Source organism: Haliotis cracherodii, unplaced genomic scaffold (genome assembly GCF_022045235.1).
Source record: "Haliotis cracherodii isolate W230 unplaced genomic scaffold, xgHalCrac1.p SCAF_11, whole genome shotgun sequence".
Classification (NCBI taxonomy): Eukaryota; Metazoa; Mollusca; class Gastropoda; order Lepetellida; family Haliotidae; genus Haliotis; species Haliotis cracherodii.
The window spans coordinates 44281888-44298295 of record NW_027266266.1 but is presented as its reverse complement, the minus strand read 5'-3'; the positions used below and the strand labels follow the sequence as shown (position 1 = coordinate 44298295).

At 40.7% G+C, this 16408-nt stretch overlaps 1 protein-coding gene across 1 annotated transcript in view; it reads left to right on the top strand.

Moving 5' to 3' along the window:
- The window catches only part of LOC139456535 (huntingtin-interacting protein 1-like), a 90237-nt gene that overhangs the window by 51585 nt on the left and 22244 nt on the right, over window positions 1-16408 (top strand). Inside the window, exons 12-25 of the mRNA XM_071238304.1 lie at window positions 1327-1406; window positions 2729-2801; window positions 3591-3683; window positions 4313-4391; window positions 5410-5498; window positions 6722-6790; window positions 8814-8951; window positions 11244-11649; window positions 12727-12816; window positions 13224-13310; window positions 14076-14249; window positions 14766-14944; window positions 15589-15678; window positions 16059-16121. Coding sequence (XP_071094405.1) covers window positions 1327-1406; window positions 2729-2801; window positions 3591-3683; window positions 4313-4391; window positions 5410-5498; window positions 6722-6790; window positions 8814-8951; window positions 11244-11649; window positions 12727-12816; window positions 13224-13310; window positions 14076-14249; window positions 14766-14944; window positions 15589-15678; window positions 16059-16121 — 1710 coding nt within the window. The remainder of the gene's footprint in view (window positions 1-1326; window positions 1407-2728; window positions 2802-3590; window positions 3684-4312; window positions 4392-5409; window positions 5499-6721; window positions 6791-8813; window positions 8952-11243; window positions 11650-12726; window positions 12817-13223; window positions 13311-14075; window positions 14250-14765; window positions 14945-15588; window positions 15679-16058; window positions 16122-16408) is intronic.

Genomic DNA, 16408 nt, shown 5'->3' with positions numbered 1-16408 from the left:
CAGAGGCATACGAGTGAGCCTTTGATGTATTTTGCCAAATCAGTAGACTGTTATAAATGATGTCTTGATGGATTTCCTTTTTGATGTGTATGAAGACGCGAGGACTAAGTATGCAACAAGGCATTCCCAGTTGTATTCGAGACTCTATGATTGAGTTGGGGGGGCATGAGTTGCCCAGTCGTCTAAGGTGCTGCAATTCGCTGTGCAGAGTTGCATCCCTTGGGCACGCCAGAAACCTATGATTGTGGCTTTAAATCCCAATTCGCCCCAATTATGTTTCTAGGCTCGTGGGTTTTACCAAAGTGGTAAATGTCTGCGACCAGCATCATTGCGGGGTTTCCTCCCACATTAAACTGACACGCTGTGATCTTACTGGAATACTGTTCAAAGCAGTGTTAAAACAAACTTACTCGGTATGATTCAGTTGAGTACAGGTGATATCACAACTTGTTTTACTTCTGAAATTTCATGGGTTGGCTATATTTAGCATCATTTCATTAGAACCAGACTCAAAATGAAGCTGAATGGTGAGTGGGTCCGGCGTATCTATCATATTAGAATTGAGATATAATTCCCTGGAAAATAGAGGATGTATGGCATATCGCCTTACTACCAGCTGAAATCCTGAGCTGAACATTGATCTGTGCATGCCTTGACAGGAATTATTCGGCCTAGTTGTAGAAACCTTCATCACTAACAACAGCACATATACACAGGGGGATAGGACGAAACAGCAAACACATTCGGGACATCAGGAACTAGCCACAACTTTTAAAAGGTTTCAGTGGTTTCCGACTAGTGGCCCTGACCAACCCCAGATACAGTGGTAGAAATGAAAGGACATATGCCTCAAATGTTTTGATCTAAGGGCCCTTTAATCTTTTTCTCTAGTTTACAATAGGATTATTACAAGGATGCCTTGACCTCCAACCAATATTTTGATCACTGTGATTGAAATTGTGATTATTATTTTTTTATCCTGAATATACAACGTATAAAGTAGCCTTTCTTAGCAAGGATTTGGGATAATTTGATTCATGGTTTTGACTTCATAAGATCAGAAAATGTTAAATCGAAAGAGTAGTAGTAGGTGTCTCCCTTGATCCCTCACATTTAAACTGTTTTATAGGATTGTTTGTTACAGTTAAACACCTGAAAGTTACATAAGAAGAATAGTTTTTGAATTTGCTGTTTGACATCTTTCTCACCTGGAAATTGCCCTTATCACCTTGACCTCTGACCTTGACCTCCCTTTCCTGCATCTGCTCTAACCGTCTGCTTGAGCCTCTGCTGACAGTGTGGCATGTTCTTGTTTTCCTGCCTCAGAATGACAGATTTGACAAAACTTTTGGACAGGAGATGGGTGCATTCAATTTCAACGGACGACCACCTGAACCAGATGAACGGTGAGTTACATGATATGATGTATTACAGTGTGTGACATTTTTTTAGTTACCATATTTGATGTAATAAGCGCCCTGCTCTAATTAGCGCCCACGGCGATATTTGCTAATATGTTGGCTAGTGAACAATCCCAATTTGTCACCCCTTCCGATTGATCAATGTACACAAGACTTATTTATTCTTGTATAATACGCACTTGTGTGTTATATGCTCCCTTAAGTATGGGCAATTAAATTCTGGAAAAATATGTATGTCGTATATAAACATTTGAAGCTGTCAGCATAAACCACAAAATTTACAATCTTTAACTAAAATAGTATTCTAATAAGAGCCCCTTATTTCTAATTTTGAGAGCGCCCTGGGCGCTTATTACGGCAAATACGGTACTTGTAAACTTTTATATTTTGCATTTTCAGCAGGTGTTAGTCTTAGTATATGAACTAGTGAAAGCTGGTTTTACTGGACCATAAGAATTCTTTTCTAGTCGGAGACTGTATACAGTGTTCCCTCGCTATTGCGCTCTTCAATATAACTCTGTTATTGCGTGCGGTAAAGCATGGCGCCCAAAAATTATTTGAGTTATTTGCCTTGCTCTGTGCTTTTCCATTAGTTCTTTCTGTGTGAAATGGGGACAAGTTTTCTCAGAAACTACTGAAGTTACTTGAATGGAAGTTTGCATTCATTCAGAGATACTTGTCAAGACTGTGTTCGGAAAAATCCTGTAAATCATTTTTTTTGCAGGGTTATGGCCCTTGATCCATGATATTTTACTTGGTTCATAGTGTATGCAATGGGGACAAGTTTTCTCCACTGAAGTTACCTTATCTAAGAGATACTTGTCAAGACTAATGTCAGTCAAGGGACTAAAAGTTTTCTTTATTTGAACTAAAACCTCAAATATGGATATGTGGCAAAAAATGTTTTAAACAAATAGAGATTTTAGAGGTTTTTGGCTAGCATATCTCAAATTGTTTGACATAAACATGTCTTTCGCGAGAGATGATATTAAAGAAGTAATGATATGAGCAAACTGTGAAAATTAAGTCGAAGGATCAGTTTGAAATATCCATTTGATATAATATTGTTGACTTGTTTGATAGGCATTACTTAGAAGTTTACGGGTGACAAGGTAGATACAATTTTATGGATAACAACTTCTTTAATAATGTAAAAGCGACGTTTCGGTATAGATCCTGATACCAATTGCCCTGCTTGAGAACGGTATCAGGATCTATACTGAAACGTCGCATTTTACAGTATTAAAGAAGTTGTTATCCATAAAATTGTGTCTACCTTATATTATTGTTGAATGTTTGTCCTGCAGTGACCTGCTGATAGAACGACTGCACAGAGAGATTGAGTTCCTGAAACAAGAGCTGCATCGACTCAAGACAGAGGTATAGTTCCCACAGCCTCTGGCTGTCACTTGATTGATGGAAATATCAATGTGTGATCAATAATGTCTCATGTTCAAGAGGCAGATCAGGATTTTCTGTAATCAAGAATAAACATGTGTGTCTTGCTTATCTGTGAATTTCTATCTGTAGCTGTCTCAGCAAGACAGACATTATCTCAATCTGTACTATATAAACAGTAAACTACGCTTTGTTCTTCATTGTTCTTTGCGATTTATCACGTAGCAATCTAATATAACACATATATCGCGCTATCGATGTATTGATATATTCATCATGTTGATGAATAGATACAAATTTATGAATATTGATACTAAATTATTAATTCACTGCCAGAGACATGTTTCCATTTATTAAGAATACCATTGTTAAGATGGACAAGAGAATGCAGAAATTAAATGTTAAACATCTAATGGATCACCCCGGTGCACATTTAGCATTAAACTGATTAATTGCAGGTCTTCATAGTTAATTTTTATCAATATACATTAGAATAATTAATTGTATTATTAATACAATATATTGATGTATCAAGATACTTTTGAGACAAAATATCAGTACTAATACTCTGTAAGGCTAGTATTCCTGTTGTTGACAAACAATAACATCCCAACCACCACCCTAAGTAAGCAGACCTACTTTGTCTTGAAGTATAGAATACATAGTGTCAAGTGGTTGAACTTTTGGTCATGAACTTTTAAAAGTATCTGCCTATGCAGTACTCATGATAAATCTTCCAGGAATGTTGTGATATAATTCTGTCTCTTCCAGGATGGAAGAATCATCCAGTCTTTAAAGGACGAAATCAGCAAGATGGAGAAGCTGTTATCAGAACTTAGGTTATCGGCTGACAAAGCATTAAAGGTAGAAGATCTTACAATCTGCAAGAAACAAACTGATGTAGGGTAATGATGGTTCAGTCATCTGAGGCATTGCAACTTGATGTGCAGAGTTGCATCCCTTTGGCTGACCAGGATCTGATTACTGAGGGTTTGAATCTCTGATGATCCCTGATCATTGTCCATGGTTTGTCAGTGCGATACCAGTGCTTGTGTATTTTCCTAAAGTACCAAATGTCTACTACTTGCACCATTCTGGGGTTTTGTCCTTGACAAGCTGTGATAAAACTGAAATACAGTTCAAGTTCAAGATGAAGGCCCTTTGGAAAGATGAGGTACCCAGCACCCAGTCCTTATTTTAAGATGGCTGAATTTGGAACCCTCCATGTAATATTCCTCCATGCAAATGATTTACTTTTTGGATACATTTTATTTTGAACAAATTATATTTGTGTTTTCCTGACCAGGTTATAGTGGTGTCATGTGTTTTCCTGACCAGGTTATAGTGGTGTCATGTGTTTTCCTGACCAGGTTATAGTGGTGACATGTGTTTTCCTGACCAGGTTATAGTGGTGTCATGTGTTTTCCTGACCAGGTTATAGTGGTGTCATGTGTTTTCCTGACCAGGTTATAGTGGTGTCATGTGTTTTCCAGGACAGTGAGATGATGAAGAAGGAGAGGGATGAAGCCCAGGCCAGTCTAGATGCCCTGGCGAAACTGCCTGAAGCCGAGAGTGAGTATGCTTCCATAGCAGTATCTGAAATTATTTTAAAACCAAACAAGACAGTCGGACAGTTGATCCATAGATGTCGCCTGCCCATCTTCAAAGTTCCTGCCTGCATTCAGATGTTGTGAGTATTGACAAATTATGAAAAATAAGAGACAAATGGCATCTTGATTCAGCTGAAATAATGCAAAGAATTACTTGAGAATCTACAAGGAGTTATGATAAACTGAATGTAAAACTAGTCTTAAAACTTTCTGTCGGACAGGTGGAGGTACATTTCATGCATCCTGACAGATAGGTTACCAGCCACAGGCAGCCAGGCAGTTGTTTCGGACACTGTACCTTAGTGCACTTGGTCATCCTTGTCATCCTTGTTATCTGCTGGGTTGGAATCCCAGAATCACCCTGATTGTGTTTCTCGGTTTGTCAGCACCACACCCATGCTTTTGGGTTTCAATTGAGACTTTCGACCCATGAAGATCCGGGGTAGAATAGGTCTTCAGCAAACCATGCTTCTGTAAAAGGCGACCATGCTTATCTTAAGAGGCTCGCTGACTTGGTTGATGCTTGTCATTGATCTCAATTCTGTAGATCGATGCTCATGATATCAATCACTGGATTGTCTGGTCCAGACTTGATTATTTACAGACTGTCGTCATATAGCTGGAATATTGCTGAGTGTGGCATTAAACAACAAACCAACCAACAGACCACCGTCATATAGCTTGAATATTGCTGGGTGTGGCGTTAAACAACAAACCAAACCAATTGAGACTTTCCTCCCACATCATGCTCTGTCGCTTGGTTGCATGTTATCATACCACACTGGTGGAGGAAGTATTTGCAGACTGCGTTGAAATGCAAAACACATGACTACAAAATCGTAAACAGCATGAGTTCCTAAACTAAGTAGCAGGATGTATGATGGGTCCATGTTTTTTGTGGGAAATGTAGTGATTGCTTGGGAGGATCGACAAAGCTAGTTTCATGGATGTTGATCAGTGATTGATGCTTGACGATGCAGAACAAGCAAAGGCCAACCAAGAGAAGTTCCAGAAGATGAAGGACATCTATGGGAAACTGAGGGAGGAGCATGTGCAGCTTCTTAGAAATGTGAGTAAAGGGATTTGAGTCGGGAGATGTGAGTGTGGGGGAATATGGGTATATAGGGATGTGAGTAAAGGGATTTGAGTCGGGAGATGTGAGTGTAGGGGAATATGGATATAGGGCAATGTGTGTGTGTAGAAATGTGAGTCGGGAGATGTGAGTGTGGGGGAATGTGAGTATAGGGATGTGAGTGTAGGGGAATATGGATATAGGGCAATGTGTGTGTAGGGGATGTGAGTCAGGGAGATGTGAGTGTAGGGAAATATGGATATAGGGCAATGTGTGTGTAGGGGATGTGAGTCAGGGAGATGTGAGTGTAGGGAAATATGGATATAGGGCAATGTGTGTGTAGGGATGTGAGTAAAGGGATGTGAGTCGGGAGATGTAGTGTAGGGGAATATGGATATAGGGCAATGTGAGTGTAGGGGATGTGACTGGGCAGATGTAGTGTAGGGGAATGTGGATATAGGGCAATGTGAGTGTGGGTGATTTGAGTGTGGGAGAATGTGAGTATAAGGATGTGAGTTGGGAGATGTGAGTGTGGGGGAATGTGGGTATGGGGATGTGAGTCGGGAGATGTGAGTGTAGGGGAATGTGGATATAGGGCAATGTGAGTGTGGGGGATGTGACTGGGCAGATGTAGTGTAGGGGAATATGGATATAGGGCAATGTGAGTGTGGGTGATTTGAGTGTGGGAGAATGTGAGTATAAGGATGTGAGTGGGGAGATGGAAGTGTAGGGGAATTTGTGTATCATGGATGTGAGTGGGAGAATGTGAGTATAGGAATGTGAGAGGGGAGATGGAAGTGAAGGGGAATGTGAGTGTGGGTGATGTGAGTGGGAGAATGTGAGTATAGGAATGTGAGTTGGGAGATGGAAGTGTAGGGGAATTTGTGTATCATGGATGTGAGTGGGGAGATATATCAGTATGGAGGATGTGAGTGTGGGTGATGTGAGGATAGGGAATGATGAGTTTAAGGGATGTGGGTACACGTCATGTGAGTATGTAGGGGTTGTTTTATGGTTCTGAGGCTTCACAATTTTGAAAGTCTGTCATTGAGGTGGGTATAAACTTCTGAATAAGTAAATTGTCCTTGCAGTGATTCAACATGTGATAGTATCCTTTATAAGTCATATCTAGCTTGCAGTTATTGATAGCCTAGTCTGGTGTACCACCATCAATGTACAACTGGTAGCCTATAGGACGATATAACATTTAATCCTTCCAGCATGCTGATGTTACCAAACAACTTGCTACGGAGAAGAAAGCAGCTGACGAGAAGGAGCAAGTCATTAAGGTGAGGGATGATCTCCGCACTGTCTCCTTACTTGTTTATATAAATGAGTGATGGTAATCGAAGCTTGAGCTCATGAAACTACAGGACCTTGTTGAGGAAGTTGACATCAAGCCAGATTGTAACTTGGGGATGTCGGGACAGAAACGGTTTCCATAACCTCATGCAGGGGCACAGGTGGCTCAGCCAAATAAGGAGCTGCAATTCGCTGTGCAGAGTTGCCTCCCTCAGGTGTGCCAGAACTCTGTGATCGTGGGTTTGGATTCCAGATTTGCCGTATGTTTCTTGGTTTGTCAACACTATTCCTATGCTGGGTTTCACCAGAGTGTTAAACAAGACATGCATCATTTTGGACTTTGTTCCCACAAGCTGTGATATGACCAAAATACTTTTAATGGGGCACTGGACCCAACTCACTCAGTCTGTTGGGATTGATAATCTTCATGTAATAAGGAAACAAGTAGATCGTTTGGATAAGCTATGGTCAATGATTGTTATGGATAATGATCTTTGATCTGTTAATGGGCGGTGGGTAGCCTCATGGTGAAAGTGCTGGCTTGTAACACCAAAGGTGTGGGTTCTATTCCTCAGATGTGGAAAGCCCATTCTCCAGGGCACTGCAATATGGCTGAAAGATTTAAGACAACAACCTCACTCATTCACTCCAGATAATTTATTACAGAGCTCTATTTTGTTTCATTATGTACACATAAAAGGTTGCATTGTTTATTTTGCACTGGCTGCACCTGTGTCAAGCTGTTACTTCTTTCAAACTGTTCTTCTTGATTGTGCATGGCTTAGTGTTCTGGAGAGAATTCAGGTCACAATGTCCAATTGTCTCTCAAGCTCCTTGGTCACCCAACAGTTAGGACACAGATGACTATGTTTGATCACCCTGAAAATAATTGCTGTGTTGTGTTAAGATTCTCACATGATTGTGTGAGAGATGGCAGTGATTGAGTATGTGACTATGTTCTCTGTCTCTCATGTAGTCTAGTTGGGTGTTGTCACTTACACTTAGTCATAGTGGATGTTTTCTTTGATAGATCAGGCCATTTAGTCACTGTAAAGTAGGATGGTAGAAGTAAAACATGATACACACTTCTCAACAAAGGACCACCCTATTCTTATGTATCACTGCAGTTAATGTGTCATGACAGCTTAACTGTAGCAATATGAAAGAATCGGGTGGGCCTTAACTTTTTTGAGTAGTATATATATATATGGCTAATGTGTATATTATGCCTATGAGGTAATTAAGAAGGAACATATTGGTTTGAGCCACAAGTGATGATTTCGACTCGGAGCACTGGATTTACCAAGTGCAAAGTTTCATCAGTTATTTATAACTTGAAAAATGGAGAAATAGTTCGGGCGTTTTTCAGGCTGTACCAGTACTTTACTGATGACTGTTAGATTAGTTTGTTTTTGAAAATTAACAATTCCTATGCCAAGATCTGTCAGTCTACATTCTTATTATCTTATTCATTTCACTGCTATGTATATGAGAATCATTTCAATTTACCATTTGCTTTGTCACTATTGTCATTGATACGTTTGAGACAGATTGAATTAAAACAGAGCATAAATTTCATCAGAGGTCTTGATGCACTGATGTACTGAAAATAATGCTTGTCATATTTTTGGATGACCCTCCCCATGTCCTTTTTCATGATTCACCCTGAAAAGACAAAATGCAAAGCACGTTATATTATATTTTAAGATGTCCATTTTTTCCAAGACCTTTACCAAGTATGTGTATTTGTTTTTATAACTTTCCCATAGTCTATATTCTTTGGTGACCCACCCCTGATTCTCTCTGACCCACCCACTCCCCAAAAAATGACAGGTCCCTAAACAAGTAGACTTTCTGTGATGGCAAACCAACCTGAAACCCTGCTGTGATCAGTGGGATGTGTTATCTCATAGGACAGAATGAGGACTGACAGCTGTCTAGGTCAGCTCTAACCGTCTCTGCATGACCTGCCTATTGTGATGTGCATGCCCTGTGTTGATGTTATGTCAGGAGGCAAAGATGGACCTCCAGCGCCTTGAGGACGAGAAGCAGGTCATCCACAATAACCTGCAGAAAAGTGCTGATGAGGTCACAGGTCAGCTGGCTGAGGTCACTGGTAAATGTTCTGTTCTGGAGCAGCAGAAAGAGGTGAGGGTCAAGGTCACTGGGCAACAGCAGATCCTGGCTTGAACATGTGCATGCTGCTCTTGTCTTGTGCTTTGTGTGGGTGTTTTTTTTCTGTTTCGCAGTCCAGTATTGAAGGTGAAAGTAATGCAGGTTATTAAAGGTAAGTTTTTGGATCAGTCAGCTTCAAATGCGGAAAATGCTGCAGAGACATGGACGTTCTTTGTTGATATCGACCAAATTCTTTAAATGAATTTGCTCACAATGGTCTATTTTTCAAAATACTTTTCACTCTCTTTGATGGGGTCAATAATGTACCATCTATACAGCAAGCTGTGCCAAAATCAATTTAGTCTGTAAGCCCTAGCATGGCTCTTAACATCATTTTCAGTGGATTTTATTATCATTATTATATATTACTTTCTCAGCTTACTATAACAAACAGTTTTACGAGACTAGGGCTTAAGACTATTGTCAGCAGTCACAGTCTGCTGCCGATAGTTTGTTATGCTATTGAATAGGCTCTGCCCCGAAGCAACCAAAATATATTATGAATTTCCAATTTCATGATCTACTATTAAGGCCCACTTGTGGTTAGAACAATAGCTCCCTTAAAGGATGAAGGACTCTATCACCAGGAGGTAAGATTTCATACTGTCATATAAGCATGTCTGCTTGCAAGTCGTCATAGGGGAGACAACTCTCGTCAACAAGCATGTGTTAAGGGGAGATTACTCTACAAAGCATTGTGGTATGTATGGTCAGCATGTACTAACAGCATGTCCTGTGTGGCCATATAAGGTCTCCACAGCTCGTCTGAATATAACGATGGTGTCGGTTAATGTATTGGCAGGCTGCCGGCTTGGATGAGTTCTATGAGGGATGGCAGAAGAGCAAGGTAATGCTAGCTTGCTGTTGAATCAGTGGTATGGTACTGTACATATATCTATTTGTAATCGATCCAGCCTTTGTATCCTGAATATTCCCATTGTACCCACCCCTGCTTCTATATCCACGAGAATATGTATGCTTGTCAAGATCGTACTGTTGACGTGTACAGATCTTACCAATATGTTATTTGATATTTTGTACATGTACGCCGTTGGTAGTAAGATAGGGAACATGTAGCAAAGGAAGAATACCTTTACATTGAAAGCTTGTTAGTCTGAACCCTGTGGATTTCTGGTCAGAATAGGTCTCAAGCTTTTGGATCAAGTGGTCAGGCTCGCTGACTTGGTTGATGCATGTCATCATATCCCAGTTGTGTGGATCGATTCTCATGATGTCAATCACTGAACAGTCTGGTCCGGACTTGATTCTTTTCAGATCGGCGTCATATAGCTGGAATATTGCTGAGTGCAGCGTTATACAACAAACAAAAGTAAAACCTAACCCTTTAGAAACCTCCTCATCCAGATGATCTGGGAACGTCTTTTATATAAGCAACTTTCCTTACCACCCTTGGTTTGATAATCTGGATATTTGGTAAACCAGATGATTTCACTAGGAATGGCACCGTCGTCATTAATTAGGTTTCACTGAAGATGATACATACCAACCACGAATGAAATGTTAGTTGTTTATTTAGGATTTCTTGCTACAAACTCAGAATGAATAAATGATTTTGATGGACTTGAACACTGAGCATCTTGAAAGGATGCTTTTGTAATTATGAACATATTGTTTAATGTGATACAATCACCACCCCTTCACTTCCTCTGCCAGCCTCACTCAGGAAGTAACCAAACAGCAAGGTTAAATCTTGATTATTATCTCCCAGCAATCCATGTGCACCTCACAAAGTATGTATGAAAATAAGATACAAAGTAATAATAAAAATAGTTGAATTTGTTTGTATTAGAGTGCAAAGCGCACAGTTGAGATCATTATGGCATAATTAAATAAGTATCTTGGGCCTTGGGGCTTAGAATAGGTCTTCATCAACCCAAGCTTGTCGTAAGAGGCGACTAAGCTTGTTGGAAGTACACGACTAATGGAATCAGGTGGTCAGACCAATTGCTTGGATGGATGCTCGTGATATCAATCACTGAGTTGTCTGGTCTGGACTTGATTATTTACAGGCCACCATATGGCTGGAATATTGCTGAGTGTGTGGTTGTAAACAACAAACAAACGAATAATGCATTTGGGATAGTCTCCATTGTATCAAAGCCTAGAGTGTCCCTACACTTCAGAATGCATTTATGGAGGTATTGTCATGTGATAGTGGTTCCATTAACTGAAACAGTTACCCAAAGGTCACATGAAGTATAAACGTCATGGAACTTTTTTTATCTTAATTTTTTTCCATTTTAGGACCTTGACTGTAAAGTAAAAAATTTAGAGGACAGCAAATCTACTCTAGAATCTCAGTTAGAGGAAAGTCAAACATCAGTTGCCTCCCTTGAATCCCGCCTGTCCGAAGTGCAGCAAGGGGGCGACCAGCGAGAGCAGGAGCTGTGTGGTCAGCTGTCCTCGCTGCAGGCATCCTTGTCCACCACACAGAAGGAGAGGGAGGAGAGTGAGAAGAGACTGAGTGAACAGGTGTCACAACTGCAGGGGCAGTTAGACCAAACTCTGGCTGAGAAGGCCTCGAAAGAGGAATCTCTGACCGAGAAGCTGGATGAGCTTCAGAAACAACTGGATCAGCTGAAGACAGACAAGCAGGACAGTGAAAGTCGCCTTGGTGGTCAAATTGATGACCTGCACAAGAAACTGTTAGGTAAGGGTATCCATTGTATGTTTGTGGTACTTGGTGATGGGGAAGGTTTGACTTGACTTGGTGGTCAAATTGATGCTGTGCAAACAGTCTCCATCCTGCTTGAAGGTCGAGCTTACTCAAACAAGGATCTTGAGGTTACAATGTGTAACCTACCAAAATGTATGTGATACACCCCGACAACATGGATTGTTGCTCATGCTGTCAACCACTGGTTTGCCTGGTCAGGAAACAGTTATTTACATGGCACTGTGATACAGCTGAAACATGGATGATTGTGGCATAACATAACATGGACTCCCATCACATCAAATGGAAACAAGGTGACAGGATGATTTTAAAATAAACCGAAGACCCTGTTTCATAAAACTCAGAATTGATTATAACACTACCTGGGGTATATTCCTGTCAAATTCAATGTCAAGCACTAAGCTAAGACTATTGTAAGCCTGTTCAATTTAGGATCACCTTAGCGCTAAGCTACGGCTATTGTAAGCCTGTTCAAGTTAAGATCACCTTAGCACTAAGCTACGACTATTGTAAGCCTGTTCAAGTTAAGATCACCTTAGCACTAAGCTATGGCTATTGTAAGCCTGTTCAAATTAAGATCACCTTAGCACTTAGCTACGACTATTGTAAGCCTGTTCAAGTTAAGATCACCTTAGCACTAAGCTACGGCTATTGTAAGCCTGTTCAAGTTAAGATCACCTTAGCACTTAGCTACGACTATTGTAAGCCTGTTCAAGTTAAGATCACCTTAGCACTTAGCTACAACTATTGTAAGCCTGTTCAATTTAGGATCACCTTAGCGCTAAGCTACGGCTATTGTAAGCCTGTTTAAGTTAAGATCACCTTAGCACTAAGTTCACTTTTTGCAACAGGCTTGGACTTCATCATTAAGGTGAGACATCAATGGAATGTTGTATGTTGGATATGGGTGTTCCAATCTTAAGAGTAACATCAACTGTCACACATTACATACTATGTGTCTCAGTTCCTTCAGAACACTGATAATGTTTGTATGTTCTGACAGAAGTGTTCCTGTTCAGTGAGGAGGGCTAAGATGTGTTTGTATTGCAGAGAGAGGCGTGTCCGAAGGAAAGGCTATAATACAGGATGCTCTGGAGCAGAATGAGAACCCGACACACACAACCGTCACATGTACAGCAGGTAGGCTCATACACCCTAGGGGCGGGTTATATAGGGCAGTTATAGGATAGTTATAGTATAGTGGGTAGTAATGTGTGATTAGCTGATTGTGTGTCACCATTCCCTGATACTGGGGCTCATAATGTCAACCACTGGTTATCCTAGATACGTGACACACAAGCAGTCATCTAATAAGGTGAAGAATTATTTTTGTTTCAATTTTGACTTAATGGATGACTATGAATTTTGGAATGATTATACAGTGACAAGAAAGTGATACAGAATCTTTGTATTCTCTGAAATTAAGAACTTACAGTTTCTGCTTAAAAATGTAAAAACAGTTTGATTTGTTATGTAATGAAAGGTGCGCATGGCATCTATTTCTTGGTTTAGTGCTCCAGTTTGACATATGACACTCCTTTTTTCAGAATACTTACTGATGAGAGCAGAGCCTGTGTTGGAGAGTCTGACGAAGCTACGACAGAGTCATGGTGCATACACTGGTGAAAAGAAAGGTGAGGTGTCCATCAGTCATCACAGCCTTGGAAGTAACACCTGAAATTATACCTTGTAGGATGCCTTGTACAACACCTTGTAAGATAGGTCTACAGTTAGTATCCTCATAATATAAACTCACAAAATATATATAATACTAGAAAGAAGTTAAGATCACCCAATACTTTCATACCGTTAATAATGGCCCAGTCGTCTATGTCACCACAACTTGGTGTGCAGAGTTGCGCCCCTTGGGCACGCCAGAATTCCATTACCAGTTTACCCTGATTATTTCCAGATTTGTCAGCACCATACCTGTAGGTTTCACCAAAGTGGTAAACGTCATAGACCTGCATCACTTTAGACTTTCTTCCCACGTCAAGCTGACACGCCATGATATGACTGGAATACTGTTCAAAGTGGCATTAAACCAAACTCCCACTTTAAGGCGTAAAGAAATAAAAGAATTGGTTCTCAGGCAATTGCTTTTGAAAATATCTTGCGGGTGGGTGTTTTTGGTTGTTTTGGGGTTGTACAAACTAGTAAGAATCCAAATCTGTATATCGCTGTGTATAAGGCAAGTTTTTCGTACCTAGGGGCTTTCAAGGGGGGTCGTCTTATACACAGGCTTGAAGAGTTTTGATGGTTTTTTTTGTAATGATGCAGCAGTGCCTGAGAACTAAGACGATTTTGTTTTTAGCCTTATTTGTCCAATATGTAGAAATGGCTGATTTTGAGATTGTGTTGTAGTTCTTAGTGTGAAACTTTACCTGTGTGTGTTTCAGATTTAGATATATTGATTGGGACAATCAGCATGTTTTCACATCGAATGAGTGACTGTATCGTGCATGGGTTCGCTACGTCCCACTCCGCACAGATAGAGCCAGGGGAGGAACTGGCCAATGCTTGTCGAGACACGGGGAGTTCCGGGGTGTCACTGCTGGATGCTGTTGGCAAAGGTAGGCTGTGGGTAACTGCTGACTGCTACCTTGTCTCAGATGTACAGTGCAGAGTGGACACCTGCAGCCAACACTGAATATTGCTGTCTTAGCCGGACGTTTTCTTTCCTTTTTTCCTTTTTTTTATTGGACACACCTTCCCAAAAATGTTGATAATGAGATTGGAGGAGATATGTTTACCATGTGCTACATTACAATACTTATCATTAATATATCTGTTAAGAATCATGCCAATGCTTGTTAGTATAACTGTTTTCAAATATATGGAAAAGTGTGTTGTTGAGCAATGCCTGCAGATGTTGACAGCAAAGGTGTATATATATATTTATTTATCTAGTTAATTGTGGTATGCCTTTTAACTTGTTGGACAGTGCTGATAACAGGTCATTTGATATAGCTGGATTATTATTGTTATTATTTACATGCCATTTGAATGTTGCTGAATATTGCTGAAAGTGAAATAAGAATCGCTCACAATAACTTGTTCCATAAAGTTGTGATGCCCTTTTCTTGCAGGTGGCAACACAACATCTGAGGTGGATGACTGCATCCAGAAAGTGCAATACGTCATGAAGCTGGCAGAGGACCTGGTCCCCAAGATGGAGGACGTGAAAGCTGAGGAGATCGGGGACCTTGTCGACAAGGAGATGTCCTCAACAACCAAAGCCATTGAAGAGGCAGCCAAGAAGATAGAGGTTAGTCGCACTTACAGAGGACACAAACTGGGTAGAACCAGGGAAGAACCTTCAAGGAGGAGTTTTATCTCCTTGGGGCTGTAGAGTAGTAGCCCAGTTGTTAAAGTGCTTGCTCAGCATGTCTTTGTTCAGTGCCCTTCATAGGTACAGTGTATGAAACTGGTCTCGTTGCTTGATTACCCGGATTCAGGGGTTTGAATTTGCTCCCCAGCAACTTTTGCTTGGATGAAATTGGATCAAGTGGTTGGACTCATTGAATTGGTTGATTGTATGGCATTGTACCCCCAACGATGTGGGATGTTACTCATAATATGAATCACTGGATTGTCTGGTCCAGATTCTGTTGTTCATAGGGCTGAAATATTGCTGAGAACAGCATTAAACAACAGACACAACATGAAGATGTGGATCACTGCTCCCAGTATCAATCACTGGATTGTCTGGTCCAGACTCTGTTGTTCATAGGGCTGAAATATTGCTGAGTACAGCATTAAACAACTGACACAACATGAAGATGTGGATCACGGCTCCCAGTATCAATCACTGGATTGTCTGGTCCAGCAAAACGCCATCATGTTGTTGAAGTAGAGTTTGGAGATGGGTGCTCGATGTCAGGCTGAACCAGCACTGGTTTTGTTTCACAGGAGATGCTGCAGAAGACGAGGGAGGACAATACGGGTATAGAGCTGGAGGTGAACGAGAGAATCCTGGATGCCTGCACAGCTCTCATGAAGGTCAGTAAGGGGAGACCACTCTGACTATTTAGTGCCATGAAACTGTTTCGTTGATGATTCATTGACTGGTTTCATGTCCATGGAACATATATATGTAGTGGCCTGCTTTAATTCCAGTTCCATCACCACATGATGGCTGTTCGATAGCCAAATGTAGATTAACAGACAGACAGGTCATATGATTATTGTCACAATAAATCCTGTTTCAGGTTGATATTTCTATAACATGGATGAGCCTGTAGTGGCATTATATAAAGTCTTTTCTCTCTCATGTGTTAGTATTCCAGTTAAACTCTGGTTTATGTTGATGAAACAGGTAGCCTAAACATTGATGTGTTTTGTTGTTTTCTGACTCACTTTAACTTTTCTCGTGTTTACAGGCCATCAAGGTGCTAATAGAGAAATCCAGGGATGTGCAGAAGCAGATTGTACTCCAGGGCAGGGTGCGTAATCAGCAGTGCAGGGTGAAGTTGTTATCGTTGCATAGTCATTGTGGTGTGAGGAGAAAAATGGGGAATTCAGTGTTTGAAAAGTTGTGTGAAGACAGTTGAACACCTTTGAAGAATGATTCTGATGTGACCAGCATGGGCTGATGTCCTCAGTAACGTTAATGTCAAGGATACATATGGTACACCTTTGTGATGGCTGAAAAATATTATCATAATTACCGGCCACCGGTGGGCAAACAGTTCAAGGCATACCTGAGGGGCCAGAATCCACTGGTTGTTAG